At 37.7% G+C, this 18,233-nt stretch overlaps 1 protein-coding gene across 2 annotated transcripts in view; it reads right to left on the reverse strand.

Annotated features, from left to right (window-relative positions):
• Positions 1–18,233, reverse strand: part of LUZP2 (leucine zipper protein 2) — a 443,219-nt gene that overhangs the window by 98,884 nt on the left and 326,102 nt on the right. For both annotated transcript variants that reach the window (XM_027115163.1, XM_027115162.1), the window contains exon 7: positions 7,864–7,926. In XM_027115163.1, the coding sequence (XP_026970964.1) occupies positions 7,864–7,926 (63 nt within the window). The remainder of the gene's footprint in view (positions 1–7,863; positions 7,927–18,233) is intronic.

An 18,233-nucleotide genomic window follows, 5' to 3' on the forward strand; every position in this document is an offset into this window, starting at 1 on the left:
AGTTCTTTTCATAAAACAGCTAGATGCATCCAAATAGAATGTCTCAGAAGATTGGAATGCAGGGAAAAAGATGGATACTGGGACCAAAAACGTCTATGCATTTGAAGGTCAGGACATCGGCAAAGATTTTGCAAGTACCAGAGGACAAAGCAAGATGGATTATTCAATATGTGCTACAACTAGTAAGCAATAGAAAGATGGTCAGGAGTTTAGAGAGTGAAGAACAGACAAATAACAAAATGAAGAGCCAGTCACCAGGGAGACCACAGGAAGTAAGAGAAAGAAAGATAAAGAAAGAAAAAAAAAAAGGCAGGGGAGAGGATTAGACCCAGACTGTGAACATGAATGTATATGATAGATGTAAATCCTTTCTCAGTTATACACAATATCTACTCTATTGATGACCTTGGACCATTAACTTTTTGGCCTCACTTTACACACACACACGTCCCCCCCAATACACACATCATGTGTGTATATACATATACGCACACAAATACTCAATGCATCATACGTATATACCTAAGTTGTTTTGAGGAGTAAGCATGTTTAGTGCTCAATATATATCAGTTGTTATCATTACTAGAGATTTTTTAATTCTACAGATTCAAGGTTACATATCTAGAATGAAGCAATAAAAATTTTTTAAAGAAACACATTCTTTGGGCATATTTACCATCAACATATCATGTATCATTTTCTGTATATGTACTATAAACACAATATTAAATGAGGATTGACGTGATACTTATGATGCTCTTTAAAGAGACCAAATGTTAGCAACATGACATGTGGAACAGAACCTTCAGCAAAGGCATAAATATATTGGTCTCCACACAGGAAAAGTCAGTCCAGGAAGCTGTCATGGCCAAAATATACGTTCAAAAGGCTTCCCACCCAGAATGTATCTATTCTTTAGCCTATAGAACATGAAAGTGAGTTCAGAGATAATTTCCATTTAAACTCAGTAACGTCTCCTTCTGAAAATTTGGTATCAAAACTCAAACAGTCTCGCATTCCCTACCTCAATAGGCAAGTTGATAAATTTAATTTTTGGTGACTAGGGAGCATTACGTAAATTGTTTTGAAGTGACCAAAACAACAACAAAAAAGTACGTAAGTGAAATTGAGTGGCTTACGTTTTAAAATAAATGTTTAAGCTGCCCAGTAATCATATTTAGGGCAAATTAAAACAGTAATTTTCATTTTATAATTTCTCAAACAACAAAGTTTGTTACTGCTTTACTGCATGTAGTATTTAGTTAATTACTGCGATGAACTGAATTGTGTCTCCCCCCAAACTCATATGTTGAAAGCCTACCCCCTAATGTGACTTTACTAGAAGATGGGGCCTATAAGGAGGTAATTAAGGTTAAATGAGGTCCTAAGGGTGGGACCCTGATATTGTAGGATTAGTGTCCTTATAAGGAGAGACATAAGTGAGCTCACTAGTTCTCCTCCGTGTGAGGACACAGTGGGAAGGTGGCTGCTGCTAACCAGGAAGAGGGCTCTCACTAGAAACCAAACCCTGCCAGACTTGATCTCAGACTTTCCAGCCTCCAGACTGTGAGAAAATAAATTTCTGTTGTTTAAGCCACTGGGTCCATGGTATTTTTTTATGTCAGCCTGAGCAGACTAACATATTTATTTACCTATTCATTTATTCTTGTTTCTTTAATGAGAATACCCAGTTCTCTGGGTATTCCTAAAGTCTTAATTAAACACAACATTTTTTTTTTTCTTACTACACTGATGGGTAGTCAACTGTTATAATTTTCTTAAGAAAGTTGACCTCAGCAAGATGAAGGACTAGGAGATCCCAACACTTTTCTCCTCCTCTCAAAAAACCCAGCAAAAATAGTAAAGGAACTATAAGCTGATGAAAATATCTCAGGAAAAGCTCTAGACTACAATGAGGAAGTAGCAAAAACACTGTAGAGTTCAAAAACTGATGATGGTTGCATAGAAAAGCATAGGAAGCATTTTACCTTCAGCACTCCATCTCCCAGTCTAGAGCAGCTTAGTGCCAGGAGGGGTCCCCACAGAAGAACTTCACCGCATAGGTAAAAGGAGAGCAGGAGAACCCCTGCAAGCCTCACCACTGTGGATTCGTATCATTTTCACCAACACTGATCCTGATGATGGAGCATCTCAGAGTCTCTGCTGCTGAATCTCCTCCCCAGGGCTGGGGCTATTGTTGCATGAGACCTGCCCTCAAAGGCCCCCAGGAGCCATTCTCTGGGATTGGGATGCCCCAGCATGTTGCCTCATATGAGACCAGAGCTTCTATACTGCTCTGAGATCTGCCTCGCTGGGTTCTCAGTTCCCAGCTCTCACTCATCATTTCTGGGGACTGGCTGACTGATGCTCTGAGTCCCACACCAGGGTCCCAGGTCATAGCTCTGACCTGTTAGTGCCAGGGCTATGCTGCTGCTGGTCTGAGCCCCATCCTCTAGGTCCAACACAGATTTAATGGACCACCACCAGGGATATGTTACTGCTCTTCTGTGACTGCCCCCTGGGGCCAAAGTTGGGACTTTGTTCCACCATCCCAAGACTGTGCTGCTACTGTACCCTGACCCCAAGCCATTGCACACCCTACCACCCCAGGGTCCATGCTGCTGCTGTATCCTCCCTGCCTACCCCCAATCTGAGTCACTGTGGAGAGTCCCAGAGACTCAGACTACAGTTCCCCAGAGATCTGCAGATACTTACACAATGGACTCCAATGCCATTGCTGCACAAGTGTACCTGTGCCTCAGGATCCTGGTACTGTTGTAGTTCCACATACATCTGATCCTAGGACTCTGGCTCCACTACTTCTCTGAGTGCCAGCACACCAGACCAGCCAATAAGAGGGATCAGCTTGGCTAGAACGTGTTCTCACAAGTGAAAAAGGAGAATAGGAGAATCTCAGCAGTCTTTGCCACTCAGGAAGACAATAACCTTAGGCCACCACCACCAACCACAGGACCTCGGCCGTCTTGAGCACAGTGGACCCCTATAGTCTGTGCTAACATTGACCTCAGCTGATGGAGCTGCATGGAGACTATTCTGTTGTGCTCTTTCAGGAATAAAAGGTACCTTCACAACCACATTTGGGGAAAGACTTTCCTTACCAAAGCCAGGCCATTTGTGACAACCTAAGTGAAATAAGCCAGACAGAGAAAGAAAATACTGTATGTTGTCACTTATATGTGGAATCTTCAAAAAAATAAAAGGCTGATTTTATAGGAACAAAGAATTGAATAGTGGCTGCAAGGAGCAGAGAGGAGGGAAATGATGTGACGGATGTCAAAGTGTACAAATTTGCATTTATAAGAAGAATAAGTTCTGAGGATCAAATGTATAGCATGGTGACTGTGGTTAATAACGGGGTATTTATCATTCAAAATTGCTGAGAGTAGATCTAAATCTTTCTCACTACACACACAAATAGTTAACTACGTGAGGTGAGGGATGTGTTCATTATTTTGATCTTGGTAATCGTTCCACAATGTATTTGTACATCAAATCGTCATGCTGTACACTTTAAATATATATGATTATATTTGTCAGTTATTCCTCATTCAAGTTAAAAAATCCAAACTCCAAAAATAACGTCTATTAGGTTTCAATAACGTTAAAATTTTTCAATAATTTTAGTGAATTACTTTATAGTTACATACACATTCAATAAAAAACTACACTTTGAGATAAAAATAAGAACACATTTTTCATCAGAGCGTTAATTAGAATCATCATACACACACTTTTTTAACTTTTTATTTTATATTGGAGTATAGTTGATTCAAAATGGTGTGCTAGTTTCAGGTGTACAGCAAAGTGATACAGTTATACATATATGTGGATCTATTCTTTTTCAAGTTCTTTTCCCATTTAGGTTGTTACATAATATTGAGCAGCATTCCCTGTGCTATACAGTAGGTCCTTGTTGGTTATGCATTTTTAAATACAGCAGTGTGTACATGTCAATCTCAAACTCCCTAACTATCTCTCCCCTGCCACCCTTGCCCCTGGTAATCATACGTTTGTCCTCTAAGTCTATGAGTCTATTCCTGTTTTGTAAATAAGTTCATTTGTATCACTTTTTTTAGAGTCCACATATAAGCGATAACATACAATATTTGTCTTTCTCTATCTGACTTACTTCACTCAGTATGACAATCTCTAGGTCCATCCATGTTGCTGCAAATGGCATTATTTCATTCTTTTTAATGGCTGAGTAATATTCCATTGTATATATGTGCCACATCTTCTCTATCCACATATATTCATAAGGAAAAAATTCACTTTTGGCACACATATCATAAAATTACACTTTTAAATTTTTATGAAGAAATTATAACTAAAGGATACTTTTATGTTTTAAAAAAGCAGAATATGTATAATATATAATCTATATTAACATACATATGTTAATCACAAAGCAGATTATGCCTAATACAAAAGGAACTAAACAGAAATACAAAATATTTCAAAACATTGAGTGTGCTCCAAGTGATGGGATTTTAAGTGTTTTTTTTTTTTTGGCCTTATACATTTAGACATGTTTTGAAATTGTTCTATACTGAAAAAATAATTCTTCTGAAATTAAAAAAATAAGTATATGTAAAAGTAAAATAGAGGAGCAAAATGGAGGGTAGGTATTTCAGAGAATATCAACTCCAAATTGAATCAAGGAAGATAAAAAGTAACTCAAGTCCTGGGCAAATAACAATCCGCAGGGCCTCAATTCTTTCCTTAGTACAGAATGTTTACTGCTGCTGGCAGCCTTCCCTAATCAAAAGCCAGCTCTCAAACATTAATAAGGACACTGAATTTATCAGTATGTCTTGCAATTGTCAGCACATGCCATTATTTTTAAGATAAATTCACGTGCTTTAGCGGCAGGCATTGCTCCTTCAAAGATTATCTTCACTAAAAGCCATCAAATCTATTCAAAACTGAATAGATTCTCAGGAAACTACTTTCAGGGAAATAAAATACTTTGCTACTTATCTCAGGATTCAGCAAGTTATTGCCAAAAATATTTGTGGACTCATTTTAATAGGTTCATGGATGGATTCCTGTGGTCACAGACATTAGCTTCTACTCTCTACTGCCCTGACCTATCTATTTATGTATCCATGTACATACGTATGTATGTATGTATGTATTCATTCATTTATTTAACATATGTTTATACAATACCTAAAATGTGCACTGTTGATATAAAACTAAGCAAATGAGATGATATAAATGTAAGTTGTCATCAAGATGAGTGGATGAGTACATTATAGCAGAAATTTTTGGTTGCCTCTCCATTAACAATTAGATTTCTTTACTTCTAAAAAGAAGCAACATTTCACAGTAGAAGCTGAAAACACTAAAGTCTCACTTTTGCATAGGGTCATGCCCAAGTTTGGGGAGACTTCTCAAAAAATGTTCCTCCTTTACAAAAATTATGACACTCAAGGACAAGCGTCTCCCCCCGCACCCTTTTCTTTGACTTTGTACACAGGTATATAGCTCTTTAGACACTATCACTCTATAATGAGGAATCAAAGCTTAGAACAAGTCAGTTATGTGAGGATCATGATATGAAAAAGTCTGAAACACAAACAAACAAAAAACTCTGGGACCTGGTTGACATTGTTTAGCTACTGAATAAGTTAATTTAACTACTAAAATTGCCATACTTCTAGATCTCGTGTTATTGGAGTTAATAAAAATTAAACAGTGTTTTGGGGAGAGAATATGGGAAGACATCCTAATTTGTGCAACTTCATGGTCTATTCATACACAATTCACTTGATTTCATATAAAAGTGCTCTTCTCAAAGTGTCCTAAAATAACAAGGCTTACGAATAATGTCTCATTTTTTCAAATAATACAGATATGCAACAAATCTTAATTTTGGTAATTTCTGAAAGTTGATAAATTACTAATCTATATTTAACAACTGTCATATTACAAAGAAGTAAATCATGGAAAATTATTGGATCTCATTCTTTTCTCCCAACTTTTCTTTCTATAACTCTTCAATTTGAGAAATGAAATTCAAAAAATTTAAAAAGCCTCATATGATCTTCTATCTTTACATAAATCTCCCAGCCTAATACCTAAAAGTTATCAGCTCTAGGGAGCTTGGAATTCTCTTATTATATTCCTGATCTTATTAAGTTAACCAAATCAGAGAACTAGACATTTCTTTGCAAATATGAACACACACACACACACTAGGTTTTTTGTGTTTTTTTTTTTTGCCAATTTCAATTATTTGTTATTGATGACTGCAAAAAGCTAAGGCCAAGCTGAATGTAAAAGTTAAGATACCCTGAGCTTAAGAGTCTCAGTATGAAAGATTGAAGGTACACAGGCAAATATCTTGGATTTTATACTTTTATCTTATCTATTTATCACATGCAATGAGCAGTGCTGAGAGTCAGTAAGCATTAATGAGAATAAATTCAAAGTTTTCTTGGTGTGCTGGAGAATATCTTGTTATAGATGAGATTAAAGGAATGGCAGGAAGCATATTTATGAAAGACTAAATGGCAAAATGTGCCCAGATTCATGACTTGCATGGAATAAGGATTTAATAGATATTGGTTTACATAACAGGAACACCTTCCCATGATTCTAAGCCAAAAATAAATGTGTCAAATAAGAGAAGTCATTTCTTACTGTTTTAATCAGAAAAATTAAAGGATTTTCCAACCATTAGATAACACGAAGAATTTTCTGTACTTTAAACCTGATATTCATAGATTGGGATGATCATTGTAGTGAACACATTTTTGAAAAACAGATATTACGCACAAAGTAATTTGCACTTATTTATTAAACAAATTATTATTCCTACTACTAAGAGCCTAATACTCTATCACTCTACTGCATTTGGGAACGCAGATGGCACAATTAAAGGCACCTGCTTCTATCTCCTCTGCTCAACGGAGATAAAAGGAAATATCTCTATTAGTTTCTTCTTGCTACTATAACAAACTACCATGAACTAAGTGGCTTAAACAACAACACAATTTATTCTCTTTTTGTTCTGAAAGTCAGAAGTTTGAAATGAATTTTATGGAGCAAAATCAAGGTGTTGAAAGGGCTGTTTTTTCTGGAGGCTATAGGGGAAAAATCCTTTACATTGTCTTTCCGCCCCCAGCTTCCATGGTTACATAATCTTCTTTTTACTTAAGCAGTTCTGTCTTACTCCTATTAAAAACTTGTGCGATTATATTAGATAACTTGGGATAATCTTCCCATCTTCAGATCCTTAACTGAATCACCTCTTCAAATTCTCCTTTGCCATAAAATATAACATTCACGGGTTCCGGGGATTAGCAAGTGGATATATTTGGGAGGCCATTAGTCAGTCAACCATAACCATAGTCTGTGATAGATGTCTACCTATACATAGGCATTGATAGTCTTATAAAGTATCAATAACCAAAATCAATCAACCATGATTAAACATGAAGACTATAACAAGAAGATTTATATAGGCATCTCTGGAAGTCAAGAATGTAAGTCACCAGTGGACCTCATCTGTGGAAACTTGTTCAGTATATGTTCTCCTTAATGTAAATATTCTGAAAGACATGCCTCAATGTTGAATTAAAGTAATTGAAGCTTACAAAGGGACTTTAAACACTTTGGAATGAAGCCTGCCTTTGATTAAGAATGCACCTAGGAAACCATAACTGTATTTATCTCCACTAATTAAGTACGCAATAAAATGAACAAACCTTCAATTCAGTCAAATACAATTTAATTCTTGTGAAAATCTGGAAATTAAATTTAAGCTAAATGATATTTTAGATAGTTTAGGTATTGAGCTAGCCAGTTGGAGGGGGTAGGGAGGAAGATGCTTACCTTAAATAATAAATCCTTCTTCCCATAACGAAGCTCCTTCAGCTGGGCTTGGATTTTTTTTGACTGTAAAAAAAAAAAAAAAAGGATTAATGACTTAATTTCATTTATATTTTCAAACTTGAAGATTAAAATTCTTTTAAACTGCATAAGAATGAATTTTGCAGCCAAAGTAAAAAGAGCTCAACTAGTTTGGAAATGGTTTAGTCAGTTTGGGAAACTGTTTGGCAGTTTCTTATAAATATAAATTATACAGAAATTCTTTCTAGGTATTTACCTAAGAGAAATTATAATATATACATAAATGTTTACAGTATATTTATTCATAATAGTCAAAAGCTGGAAATATCCCACATGTCCATTAACTGATGAATAGTAAACAAATTATGGTACATCCATGAAATGAAATACCAAAATACGGTTAGGCGTTTCTTAAAATAAATTAAGTCTGAAACGTAACAATATAGATGTATTTCAAATGTATTAGAGTATGTGAAAGAATCCAGTCACAAAAAGCTATATTTTGTATAATACCATATATATGATATTCTAGAAAAGACAAAAGACTAGGGACATAAATCAGGTTGGTAGTTGACGTGGACTGGGGGTTGGTGGTAGAGATTATAAAATATCAAGTGGGAACTTTGTAGGTGATGAAAATATCCTCTATCCTGAATACTGATCAAACCCATTAAAGTATAGATGATGAATTCTATGTAAATTACATCTCAGTAAAATTCTATGTAAATTATATCTCAATAAAATTTAATTTTAAAAGTTGCTGGCCATAACAGTTACATGTAAAAAATGAAACTGAACATTTTCTAGCACCATATACAAAAGTAAACTCAAGATGGATTAAAGACATAAATATAAGAATGGATACTATAAAACTCCTAGAGCAAAACATAGGCAGGACATAAATCATTGTAATAATTTTTTGGATCCATCTCCTAAAGCAAAGGTAACAAAAGCAGAAATAAACAAATGAGACCTAATTAAACTTAAAAGCTTTTGCACAGCAAAGGAAACCAACCACAAAACTATAAGACAACCTATTGAATGGAAGAAGATATTTGCGAACGATATGACTGATAAGGGGTTAATATCCAACATATACAAATAGCTCATACAACTCAACATCAAACAAAAAAAAAAACAACCTTGTTAAAAAATGGGCAGAAGACTAATGAGAACCTACTGTATAGCACAGGGAACTCTACTCAATGCTGTGTGGTGACCTAATGGGAAGGAAATCTAAAAAAGCAGGGGTATGTGTATAACTGATTCACTTTGCTGTAGAGCAGAAAATAACACAACATTGTAAAGCAACTATACTCCAATAAAAAGTTTTTAAATAAAGGGCAGAATAATTGAATAGACCCTTTTCCAAAGAGGAAATGCAGATGGCCAACAGGCACGTGAAAAGATGCTCAACACTGCTAATCATCAAGGACATGCAAATCAAAACCAGAAAGAGATATCACCTCACACCTGTCTGAATGGCCATCATCAAAAAGTCTACAAATAACAAATGTTGGCAAGGATGTGGAGAAAAGAGAACCCTAGTACACTGTTGCTGGTATTTTAAGTTGGTGCAGCTACTACGGAAAACAATGTGGCGCTTACTCAAACAACTAAAAATAGAACTACCATATGACCCAGCAATCCCACTGTTGGGTATATATTTGAAGAAAATAAAAACACTAATTTAAAAAGATATATGCACTCCAATGTTCATAGCAGCATTACTTCAATAGCCAAGATATGGAAGCAACTTAAGTGTCCATCAACAGATGAATGGATAAAAAGAATGTGGTATAAATATATATAATGAAACATTATTCGGCCATAAAAAAGAATTAAATTTTGCCATTTGCAATATGGTGGATGGACCTAGAGGGTATTATGCTTAGTGAAATAAGTCAGACAGAGAAAGACAAATACTCTATGTTATCACATATGTGGAATCTAAAAAACAAAACAAATCTAAATAACAAACAGAAACAGACTCATAGATATAGAGAACAAAATAGCAGTTACCAATGGGGAGGAGGAGGTAGGGAAGGGCAAGACAGGTGTATGGGATTAAGAGTTACCAAATACCATGCATAAAATAAGTAAGCAAAAAGGATATATTATACAGAACAGGCAAATATAGCCATTATTTTGTAATAATTTTAAATGAAGTATAATCTATAAAAATATTGAATCCCTATGCTGCACACCTGAAACTAATATAATATTGGAAATCAACTATACCTCAATAAAAAACAAAAGAGGAGAGTAGAATAAATCAAGTACACCTTCAGTTTAGATGTAGGATTTAATACAGTATTAATTTCTTGGCTATTTTTTGAACTTAGCTTTAAAAACATGTATCTTGTAATAAAATGGTTGCCAGACTTTAATGTGCACAAGAATCACCTGGAGGGCTTCTGTTTTGGCTCAGCAGCCATGGCTCACCGGCCTAGCCGCTCTGCGGCATGTGGGACCTTCCCGGACCGGGGCACGAACCCGTGTCCCCTGCACTTGCAGGCAGACTCTCAACCACTGCACCACCAGGGAAGCCCCTGGAAGGCTTCCTAAAACACAGAATAAGTCAATGAAACTATTCTATACGATACTGTAAGGGTGGTTATATGTTATACGTTTGTCAAACTCTATAGAATGTAAACAACTAAGAATGAAACCTAAACTCAACTAGGGACTCTGGGTGATGATGATGTGTCAATGCAGTTTCATCGATTATAGCAGATTTACTGCTCTGGTGGAGGATGCTGCTAATGGGGGGCTGTGTGGAGGCAGGGAGTACCTGGGAGCTCTCCGAACTTTCAGCTCAATTTTGCTGTGAACCTAAAGCTTCTCTAAAAACAGAAAATCTATTTAAAAAACAAAAAATAGAGGAGGAGCTTCATGATGGCGGAAGAGTAAGACACGGAGATCACCTTCTTCCCCACAAATACATCAGAAATACATCTACATATGGAACTGATCCTATAAAACACCTACTGAACGCTGGCAGAAGACCTCAGACCTCCCAAAAGGCAAGAAACTCCCCACGTACCTGAGGAGGGCAAAAGAAAAATGAAAAAACACACACAAAAGAATAGGGACGGGACCTGCACCAGTGTGTCCCTGCACAGCAGGAGCTGTGAAGGAGGAAAGGTTTCCACACACTAGGAAGCCCCTTCGCGGGCGGAGACTGCGGGTGGCGGGGCGGGGGGAAGCTTCGGAGCCACGGAGGAGAGCACAGCAACAGGGGTGCGGAGGGCAAAGCAGACAGATTCCCGCACAGAGGATCAGTGCTGACCAGCACTCACCAGCCCGAGAGGCTTGTCTGCTCACCCACAGGGACGTGCGGGGGCTGGGAGCTGAGGCTTGGGCTTCAGTCGGATCCCAGGGAGAGGACTGGGGTTGGCGGCATGAACACAGCCTGAAGGGGTTAGTGCGCCACGGCTAGCCGGGAGTGTGCCCGAGAAAAGGTCTGGACCTGCCGAAAAGGCAAGAGACTTTTTCTTCCCTCTTTGTTTCCTGATGCGCGAGGAGAGGGGATTAAGACCGCTGCTTAAAGGAGCTCCAGAGACGGGCGTGAGCTGCGGCTAACAGCACGGACCCCAGAGATGCGCATGAGACGCTAAGGCTGCTGCTGCCGCCACCAAGAAGCCTGTGTGCGAGCACAGGTCACTATCCACACCTCCCCTCCCGGGAGCCTGTGCAGCCCGCCACTGCCAGGGTCACGTGATCCAGGGACAACGTCCCGGGAGAACGCACGGCGTGCCTCAGGCTGGTGCAATGTCACGCCGGCCTCTGCCGCCGCAGGCTCGCCACGCATCCGCACCCCTTCATCCCCCCGGCCTGAGTGAGCCAGAGACCCCGAATCAGCTGCTCCTTTTTAACCCCGTCCTGCCTGAGCAAAGAACACACGCCCTCAGGTGACCTACATGCAGAGGGGGGTCCAAATCCAAAGCTGAACCCGGGGAGCTGTGTGAACAAAGAAGAGAAAGGGAAATTTCTCCCAGCAGCCTCAGGAGCAGCAGATTAAATCTCCACAATCAATGTGATGTAACCTACATTTGTGGAATACCTGAATAGACAACAAATTATCCCAAATTGAGGAGGTGGACTTTGGGAGCAAATATATATATATATATATATATATATATATATATATATATATATATTTTTTTTTTTCCCTTTTTCTCTTTTTAGGAGTGTGTATGTGTAGGCTTCTGCTTCTGATTTTGTCTGTATAACTTCACTTTTACCATTTTTCCTAGGGTTCTGTCTGTCTGGCTTTATTTTCGTAGTTTTTTTTTTTTTTTTTTTTGCGGTACACAGGCTTTTGCGGAGCACAGGCTCCGGACGGGCAGGCTCAGCCGCCATGGCTCAAGGGCCTAGCCACTCCACAGCATGTGGGATCATCCTGGACTGGGGCACAAACCTGTGTCCCCTGCATCAGCAGGTGGACTCTCAACCACTGTGCCACCAGGGAAGCCCCTTTCTTTTTTAGTATAGATTTTAGTACTTGTTATCATCGGTGGATTAGTTTTTTGGTTTGGTTGCTCTCTTCTTTATTTCATTCTTTTTTTTTATTACTTAAAAAATATTTTTTTTTAATAATTAGTTTTTATTTTATTTTATCTTCTTCTTTCTTTCTTTCTTTTTTTTCTCCCTTTTATTCGGAGCTATGTGGATGACAGGCTCTTGGTGCTCCAGCCAGGCATAAGAGCTGTTCCTCAGAGGTGGGAGAGCTAAGTTCAGGACACTGGTCCACAAGAGACCTCCCAGTTCCATGTAATATCAAACAGTGAAAATTTCCTCGAGATCTCCATCTCGATGCCAAGACCCAGCTCCAATCAATGACAAGCAAGCTAAGGTGCTGGACACCCTATGGCAAACAACTAGCAAGACAGGAATACAACCCCATCCACTAGCAGAGAGGCTGCCTAAAATCATAATAAGGCCACAGACACCCCAAAACACACCACCAGACGTGGACCTGCCCACCAGAAAGACAAGATCCAGCCCCATCCACCAGAACACAGGCACTAGTCTCCTCCACCAGAAAGCATACACAACCACTGAACCAACCTTAGCCACTGGGGACAGACACCAAAAACAACAGGAACTACGAACCTGCACCCTGCGAAAAGGAGCCCCCAAAACAGTAAGTTAAGCAAAATGAGAAGACAGAGAAATACACAGCAGATGAAGGAGCAAGGCAAAAACCCATGAGACCCAACAAATGAAGAGGAAATAGGCAGGCTACCCGAAAAAGAATTCAGAATAATGATAGTAAAGATGATCCAAAATCTTGGAAATAGAATTGAGAAAATACAAGAAACGTTTAACAAGGATATAGACGAACTAAAGAGCAAACAAACAATGATGAACAACACAATAAATGAAATTTAAAATTCTCTAGAAGGGATTAAAAGCAGAATAACTGAGGCAGAAGAACGGATGAGTGACCTTGAAGATAAAATAGTGGAAAAAAATATCACAGAGCAGAATAAAGAATAAAAGAATGAAAATAATTGAGGACAGTCCCAGAGACACCTGGGAAAACATTATACACATGAACATTCAAATTATAGGGGTCCCAGAAGAAGAAGAGAAAGAGAAAGGGACTGAGAAAATATTGAAAAGATTATAGTGGAAAACTTCTGTAATATGGGAAAGGAAATAGCTAATCAATCTAGGAAGCACAGGGAGTCCCATTAAGGATAAACACAAGGAGAAAAACACCAAGACACATATTAATCAAACTATCAAAAATTAAATACAGAGAAAAAGTATTAAAAACAGCAAGGAAAAAACAAAAAACACACAAAGGAATCCCCATAAGGTTAACAGCTGATTTTTCAGCAGAAACTCTGCAAGGCAGAAGGGAGTGACAGGACATATTTAAAGGGATGAAGGAGAAAAATCTACAACCAAGATTACTCTAACCAACAAAGATCTCATTCAGACTTGATGGAGAAATTAAAAACTTTACAGACAAGCAAAAACTAAGAGAATTCAGCACCACCAAACCACCTTTACAACAAATGCTAAAGGAACTTCTCTAGGCAGGAAACACAAGACAAGGAAAAGACCTACAATAACAAACCCAGAACAATTAAGAAAATGGGAATAGGAACATACATATCGATAACTACATTAAATGTAAATGGATTAAATGCTCCAAATAAAAGACATAGACTGGCTGAATGGATACAAAAACAAGACCCATATATATACTGTCTACAAGAGACCCACTTCAGACCTAAGGACACATACAGACTGAAAGTGAGGGGATGGAAAAGGATATTCCATGCAAATGGAAATCAAAAGAAAGCTGGAGTAGCAATTCTCAAATCAGACAAACTAGACTTTAAAATAAAGACTACTACAAGAGACAAAGAAGGACACTACATAATGATCAAGAGATCAACCCAGGAAGAAGATATAACAATTGTAAATATTTATGCACCCAACATAGGAGCACCTCAATACATAAGGCAAATACTAACAGCCATAAAAGCATAAATCGACAGTAACACATTCACAGTAGGGGACTTTAACACCCCACTTTCACCAATGGACAGATCATCCAAAATGAAAATAAATAAGGAAACACAAGCTTTAAATGATACATTAAACAAGATGGACTTAATTGATATTTGTAGGACATTCCATCTAAAAACAACAGAATACACGTTTTTCTCAACTGCTCATGGAATATTCTCCAGGATAGATCATATCTTGGGTCACAAATCAAGCCTTGGTAAATTTAAGAAATTGAAATTGTATCAAGTATCTTTTCCGACCACAATGCTATGAGACTAGATATCAATTACAGGAAAAGATCTGTAAAAAATATAAACACATGGAGGCAGAACCATACATTACTAAATAACCAAGAGATCAGTGAAGAAATCAAAGATGCAATCAAAAGATACCTAGAAACCAATGACAATGAAAACACGACAACCCAAAACCTATGGGATGCAGCAAAAGCAGTTCTAAGAGGGAAGTTTATAGCAATACAATCCTACCTTCAGAAACAAGAAACATCTCAAATAAACACCCTAACCTTACACCTAAAGGAATTAGAGAAAGAGGAACAAGAAAACCCCAAAGTTAGCAGAAGGAAAGAAATCATAAAGATCAGATCAGAAATAAATGAAAAAGAAATGAAGGAAACGATAGCAAAGATGAATAAAACTAAAAGCTGGTTCTTTGAGAAGAGAAACAAAATTGATAAACCATTAGCCAGACTCATCAAAAAAAAAAGGGAGAAAATTCAACTCAATGGATTTAGAAATGAAAAAGGAGAAGGAACAACTGACACTGCAGAAATACAAAGGATCATGAGAGATTACTACAAGCAACTATATGCCAATAAAAAGGACAACCTGGAAGAATTGAACAAATTCTTTCAAATGCACAACCTTCCAAGACTGAACAAGGAAGTAATAGGAAATATGAACAGACAAATCACAGGAACTGAAATTGAAACTGTGATTAAAAATGTTCCAACAAACAAAAGCCCAGGACCAGATGGCTTCACAGGCGAATTCTATCAAATATTTAGAGAAGAGCTAAGCACCTATCCTTCTCAAACTCTTCCAAAATATAGCAGATGGTGGAACACTCCTAAACTCATTCTAGGAGGCCACCATCACCCTGATACCAAAACCAGACAAAGATGCCACAAAGAAAGAAAACTACAGGCCAATATCACTGATCAACATAGATGCAAAAATCCTCAACAAAATCCTAACAAACAGAATCCAACAGCAGATTAAAAGGATCATACACCATGGTCAAGTGGGTTTTATTCCAGGAATTGAAGGATTCTTCAATATATGCAAATCAATCAATGTGACACACCATATTAAAAAATTGAAGTAGAAAAACCATATGATCATCTCAATAGATGCAGAGAAAGCTTTAACAGAATTCAACACCCATTTATGATAAAAACCCTCCAGAAAGTAGGCATAGAGGGAACTTTCCTCAACATAATAAAGGCAATAAATGACAAACCCACAGCCAACATCATACTCAATGGTGAAAAACTGAAACCATTTCCAGTAAGATCAGGAACAAGACAAGGTTGCCCACTCTCACCACTATTATTCAACATACTTTTGGAATTTTATACCACAGCAGTCAGAGAAGAAAAAGAAATAAAAGGAATCCAAAGCAGAAAAGAAGAAGTAATGCTGTCACTGTTTGCAGATGACATGATACTATACATAGAGAATCCTAAAGATGCTACCGGAAAACTACTAGAGCTAATCAAAGAAATTGGTAAAGTAGCAGGATACAAAATTAATGCACAGAAATCTCTGGCATTCCTATACACTAATGATGAAAAATCTGAAAGTGAAATTAAGAAAACACTCCCATTTACCATTGCAACAAAAAGAATAAAATATCTAGGAATAAACCTACTAAGGAGACAAAAGACCTGTATGCAGAAAATTATAAGACACTGATGAAAGAAATTAAAGATGATACAAATAGATGGAGAGACGTACCAATGTCTTGGATTGGAAGAATCAACACTGTGAAAATGACTATACTACCCAAAGCAATCTACAGATTCAATGGAATCCCTATCAAACTACCACTGGCATAGAACTAGAACAAAAAAATTTTTAAATTTGTATGGAAACACAAAAGACCCATAATAGCCAAAGCAATCTTGAGAACAAAAAACGGAGCTGGAGGAATCAGGCTCCCTGACTTCAGAGTTTACTACAAAGCTACAGTAATCAAGACAGTATGGTACTGGCATAAAACAGAAAGATAGATCAATGGAACAGGAGAGAAAGCCCACAGATAAATGCAGGCCCATATGGTCATCTTATCTCGGAAAAAGGAGGCAAGAATATGCAGTGGAGAAAAGACTGCCTCTTCAATAAATGGTGCTGGGAAAACTGGACAGCTAAATGTGAAAGAATGAAATTAGAACACTCCCTAACACCATACACAAAAATAAACTGAAAATGGATTAGAGAGCTAAATGTAAGGCCAGACACTATCAAACTCTTAGAGGAAAACATAGGCAGAACACTCTATGACATAAATCACAGCAAGATCCTATTTGACCCACCTCCTATAGAAATGGAAATAAAAACAAAAATAAACAAATGGGACCTAATGAAACTTCAAAGCTTTTGCACAGCAAAGGAAACCATAAACAAGACGAAAAGACAACCCTCAGAATGGGAGAAAATATTTGCAAATGAAGCAACTGACAAAGGTTTAATCTCCAAAATTTACAAGTGGCACAGGCAGCTCAATATCAAAATAGGAAACAACCCAAGCCAAAAATGGGCAGAAGACCTAAACACATTTCTCCAAAGAAGATATACAGACTGCCAACAAACACATGAAAGAATGCTCAAGATCATTAATCATTAGAGAAATGCAAATCAAAGCTACAATGCAGTATCACCTCACACCAGTCAGAATGGCCATGATCAAAAAAATCTAGAAACTATAAATGCTGGAGAGCGTGTGGAGAAAAGGGAACCCTCTTGCACTGTTGGTGAGAATGTAGATTGATAAAGCCACTATGGAGAACAGTATGGAGGTTCCTTAAAAAACTACAAATAGAACTACCATATGACCCAGCAATTCCACTACTGGGCATATACCCTGAGAAAACCAAAATTCAAAAAGAGTCATGTACCAAAATGGTCATTGTAGCTCTGTTTACAATAGCCAGGACATGCAAGCAATCTATGTGTCCATTGGCAGATGAATAGATAAAGAAGAGGTGGCACATATATATGATGGAATATTACTCAGCCATAAAAAGAAACGAAATTGAGTTATTTGTAGTGAGATGGATGGACCTAGAGTGTGTCATACAGAGTGAAGTAAGTCAGAGGGAGAAAAACAAATACCGTGTGCTAACACATATATATAGAATCTAAAAAAAAAAAAAAAGGTCATGAAGAACCTAGGGGCAGGACAGCAATAAAGACACAGACATAGAGAATGGACTTGAGGACATGGGGAGGGGGAAGGGTAAGCTGGGACTGAGTGAGAGAGTGGCATGGACATATATACACTACCAAATGTAAAATAGATAGCTAGTGGGAAGCAGCCGCGTAGCACAGGGAGATCAGCTCGGTGCTTTGTGAACACCTACAGAGGTGGGATAGGCAGGGTAGGAGGGAGGGAGATGCAAGAGGGAAGAAGTATGGGGACATATGTATGTGTATAACTGATTCACTTTGTTATAAAGCAAAAACTAACACACCATTGTAAAGCAGTTATACTCCAATAAAGATGTTAAATAAATAAATAAATAAAGTAGCTGGCCATAGTACCTAATAACTACAGGATCCTCATGGGATTATTAT

The sequence above is a fragment of the Aethalodelphis obliquidens genome, unplaced genomic scaffold (genome assembly GCF_003676395.1).
Source record: "Aethalodelphis obliquidens isolate GAN/ISIS:26980383/991018 unplaced genomic scaffold, ASM367639v1 scaffold14, whole genome shotgun sequence".
In the NCBI taxonomy this organism is placed as follows: Eukaryota; Metazoa; Chordata; class Mammalia; order Artiodactyla; family Delphinidae; genus Aethalodelphis; species Aethalodelphis obliquidens.